Source organism: Zophobas morio, unplaced genomic scaffold (assembly GCF_036711695.1).
Source record: "Zophobas morio isolate AGI-343-1 ecotype UQ-CSIRO unplaced genomic scaffold, CSIRO_AGI_Zmor_V1 ptg000023l, whole genome shotgun sequence".
Taxonomy (NCBI): domain Eukaryota; kingdom Metazoa; phylum Arthropoda; class Insecta; order Coleoptera; family Tenebrionidae; genus Zophobas; species Zophobas morio.
The window spans coordinates 4,436,343-4,440,333 of record NW_026972128.1 but is presented as its reverse complement, the minus strand read 5'-3'; the positions used below and the strand labels follow the sequence as shown (position 1 = coordinate 4,440,333).

The following is a 3,991-nucleotide window of genomic DNA, read 5'->3' as shown; positions in this document are numbered from 1 at the left end:
CATTGTTATCAACGGTAAACAATACATTATAAATTCTAGAACACACGTATATTACGAAAATTTGTGCATAGTTGATTTTCTATGTGCATAGATCAAAATAACTGCGTTTAATTATAACACTGATTTGCTATTATTTATTTTACACATGATACCATTAGTTATTGATGTTAAAATTTAATCTTCCCAGTCAAAATATCATCATACATCTTTTCATTTAGATCCACGAAGGACTTTTTGTTCACATCATACACAAACATCTTGTCTTTGATTTTTCCAACATCGAAACCTTCCCTTTGCAAATCTACCTTCAATAGTTTGAAAGTACCAGTTAATGATACAGATCTCACCACTCTTACAAACAGTGGAATACAATACATAGGAAGATAATGGTTCAAATTATCATAAAAATTGTTCACGTTAAATGACTGTGTACGATCTATCAAAGCTACCATTCCAGCTCTACCTTCATGGAATGGTACCTAAAAGCAAGTTTTGGAGTGCTGATATACCTACACTGAGTTGATACAAGACGCTTTACCTTTACACCGTAAACCACTGCGTCTTCAAGATTGAGAAGATTGCTTATTACAGCCTCTACTTCGGAAGTTGATACATTTTCTCCTTTCCATCTACAAATGCAATACACAGTGACAATTTGATTTTGTTTCGTTAAACTAGAAGCACTTGACGCTGTAAATCTGCTGTTCTCACCTGAAGGTATCTCCTGTTCTATCTCTAAAATAAAAATAGCCTGACTCATCCTGAACCAGAATGTCCCCCGAATTAAAGTAGACACCACCAGTTCTGAAAACACTCCTCAACAGTTTTTTTTCAGTATCTGTTTTATCTTGATATCCAAAAAAACCAGTCATATTATTTTTAAAATCGATATTCCCTATCAACAATCCAGGCTCTCCAGTCTTACATAACTGATAAAATCCATCACTTCCTTGGATCGGCGCTCCTGTTTCTTCGTCACATTTGATCAGTTTAACTGGTGAAATAAATGAAGCCCATCTGGGAAAAAAACCCACCGCTCCAACTTTGTTTTCAGTGTTTACTGAAAAGCTATTTATTATTATATGTATAAAAAAATGTTGGACATGGTTACTTATGGTCGTGTTTCCGTCAATGGATCCATAAACCTCAAATACTTGTTTGATATTAAACTTGCGGACAAACTTTTCCCAAATTTGTGGTCGAAGACCATTACCCATAATTTTTTTAACATGGTGTTGGACGTGGAACTCGGTGTCGTTATGTGCTGCCAGTATATAACGACATATTTCGCCTACGTACTGGAATACCTGAAAAAGAGCACAAAGTAACCAAAAGAAAGAGTAGCAGTGAAAAGACACAACTGCATACTGTCGGAAAAAGTGGGATAAGACTATTCGAAAACTATAAGATTTTACTGATACTATAACTCAAAAATCACCCTGCATACGTTTATTTAATATTTATTTGAGAATAGAGAGCAACCCAATAAAATTAATTACCGTGCACTTGTATTTGACGCAGTCGTTCCAGAAGTTTGATGCAGAAAATTTCTTTTTTATCACTACAGATAGACCAAATAAGAAACACCAAGTTATTCCAGCTGCAGCTGAGCCGTGGTAAAAAGGCAAGCAGGTATATACGATATCGTCTGAACTCAATTTTGCAAAAGTACTTGCTCCAACATTTACGAATATAATTCTTTTATTTGTAAGCACAGTTGCTTTGGGCAACCCTGTAGTACCTGAAGTGTATATCAAAAGTAACTTGTCTGTAAGTTTTCCATTGTTTATGTCTTCCGTGGGGGAAGATTCCGATTGTGTTTTGAGTTTTGTTGTTAGATCTACAGCACCTCTTAACAAATTACAGGTTTCAATTTTGTCATTCAATTGATAAAGTTTTATGTTTGGTATTTTTTCAGCGATGATTCCAATTACTAAAAGATTAAAACTTACAACTTGAAACAAGCATGAAAACTTACAACTTGAAACAAGCATGAAAACTTACCATTTTTCAAAGTAGAACTATAAATTATTCCTCCAACTTTTGCAGTTTTGATAGAATGTAGCAGAACCTCGCCAGTTAGATTTGTATTGATAAGCGCAGAAACTACCCCAATTTTTCCTAAACCGAGCCAAATGCATCCATACTCGGGTCTATTTTCTAGAAAAAGAGCCACAATCTCGTTTCTTGAGTATCCTTCTTTTTTGAAAAAGTGTGCAATTTTGTTACTATATATTTCCACCTGAAACGTATTAAATATTAAAATTGTTAGCCTTATTTGGGATAATTAACGTCTAAGAATGTCCACTTTTGCTCTTCAAAATAAAAAGCCACGTTGTGAGAATGTTTGGAAAGAATACTGGTGAAAATTTTAGCTACCGTTTCCTTCTTTTCTAGTGATCTGAAGCGAATTTTGAATAGTAGGACATTTGTGATGAATCTGCAAATAAAAGGATGACAAAAGGGCGAAATTGTGAGTGAATCCTTACTTGAGGTCCCGAGTGAAAATTTGGAAAGCACTTTTACAGTAGTCACTACAAAAGAGAAAAAGTACCAGGGGTACAACTAGCAAGACTGTAAGCATCTGCAACATTTTTTTATTTATTAAATACACAGAAAGCACATTTGGGTACTCACCATTGCTAGTAATTTTTTATTTTATGCGTTGTAGTGTGCACTGTGTGATCTAAAATAAGGAAAAAAACAGATTAAGAAAAATCGTGCCCCCGATTATTTTGCAAAAGTTTGCACAATAAGTGTTTATAATAAGTAACTGATTCTATATCGCGGCAACTATTTATTACTCCATATAATTATGCATTAACAAGTTTTAATGAGTGTGGACTTCTGATACAGTATGTTTTTATAATTACTTCTTGAATATTAGGCTTTAAAAAATAGCTATTTATGGTATAAGTAAATAAAAACGAATTTTATCCAACAAAAAAACAGTTTAGCACACGAGGCGAAGCCGAGTGTGATAATGTTTTCGAGTGGATAAAATTCGTTTATTCACGTGTATCATACAAGATTTTTTCCAATTTCGGAAAATTTTTCAAAAAATTTATTATTTAGGTAATCCATATACATAAGTATTAATTGTACTATTACTAATATGATGAACATTTAAAGAAGGTAAATTGCCAAAGTTGCCTGTACTTTCGTTACGGTCAAATTCAAAGGATGTTCCTGGCGTTTCATAAGGATTGTTTTACAGGAGCTGGACCATCAAGCGTTGCAAATTTTAGTTGAATATGTTTACACATCCATAGCAACGAAAATTTCAGTGGTAGTGCGAATTTTTAGTTTTTTTACTTTATTCGTGTTGTCAATGTGAATAAACATTTTATTCATCCTTTCGATTAAACTATCATTTTAATAGCGAGATTTAACATACAAAATCAGCATTTTATTAGTAGAAATTCGAAAGAAATAATTATATTATTAAGCATACATAATGTTCCATTTATTCATCTCATGTCCAGTGAAACGCCAATACAGTGGTTAGTTTTATTATAACCTTAAATAGATTTTTTTGTGATAGTTTAATAAATCTCTCAGTTCAAATGAAACATTCTGTATATTAAAAATATTTATAATACCTGTAAATAAGAACACTTCTAAATATAAATAACTGAATTCACCTTGTGTGCAACAAAATTTATATATATTACGAGACATTAATACCTTTTTTATTTTCTTAATCAGTTTTCTTATTAATTATAACATACCAAACTCGTTTTTCTGGTTATTAATAATGCATAGACAGTTGGCGTTATTTCGATTAAAAATAAACAATCTGCACACGTACGAACCCTGATACCTGTTTGTCTTAAAGTTAATTAATTAACACCGACCAACAAATTAGCATTGAATTTATCATGGTCGAAACTTTTTGGAAATACAAAACTTTCATGATAATAGTTTAAAAAGCAATTAAATGTTATTTCAAATGCCATTGTACTTGTGATCTGTTCTGCAGTTGCTTCAG

At 32.3% G+C, this 3,991-nt stretch overlaps 1 protein-coding gene and 1 long non-coding RNA gene across 2 annotated transcripts in view; one reads left to right on the top strand and one right to left on the bottom strand.

The window, feature by feature from the left end:
• The window catches only part of LOC135134526 (uncharacterized), a 246,507-nt gene that overhangs the window by 40,157 nt on the left and 202,359 nt on the right, over positions 1-3,991 (top strand). The gene's annotated exons all lie outside the window — the stretch shown is intronic.
• Positions 107-3,650, bottom strand: LOC135134523 (long-chain fatty acid transport protein 4-like). The gene is made up of 10 exons (XM_064063226.1): positions 3,603-3,650; positions 2,638-2,686; positions 2,490-2,584; positions 2,293-2,440; positions 2,005-2,242; positions 1,500-1,933; positions 1,112-1,307; positions 712-1,060; positions 539-629; positions 107-479 (listed from the first exon to the last, which is right to left on the bottom strand). The coding sequence occupies exons 2-10, from the start codon at positions 2,638-2,640 to the stop codon at positions 168-170; spliced, it is 1,866 nt and encodes a 621-aa protein (XP_063919296.1). The 5' UTR covers positions 2,641-2,686; positions 3,603-3,650; the 3' UTR covers positions 107-167.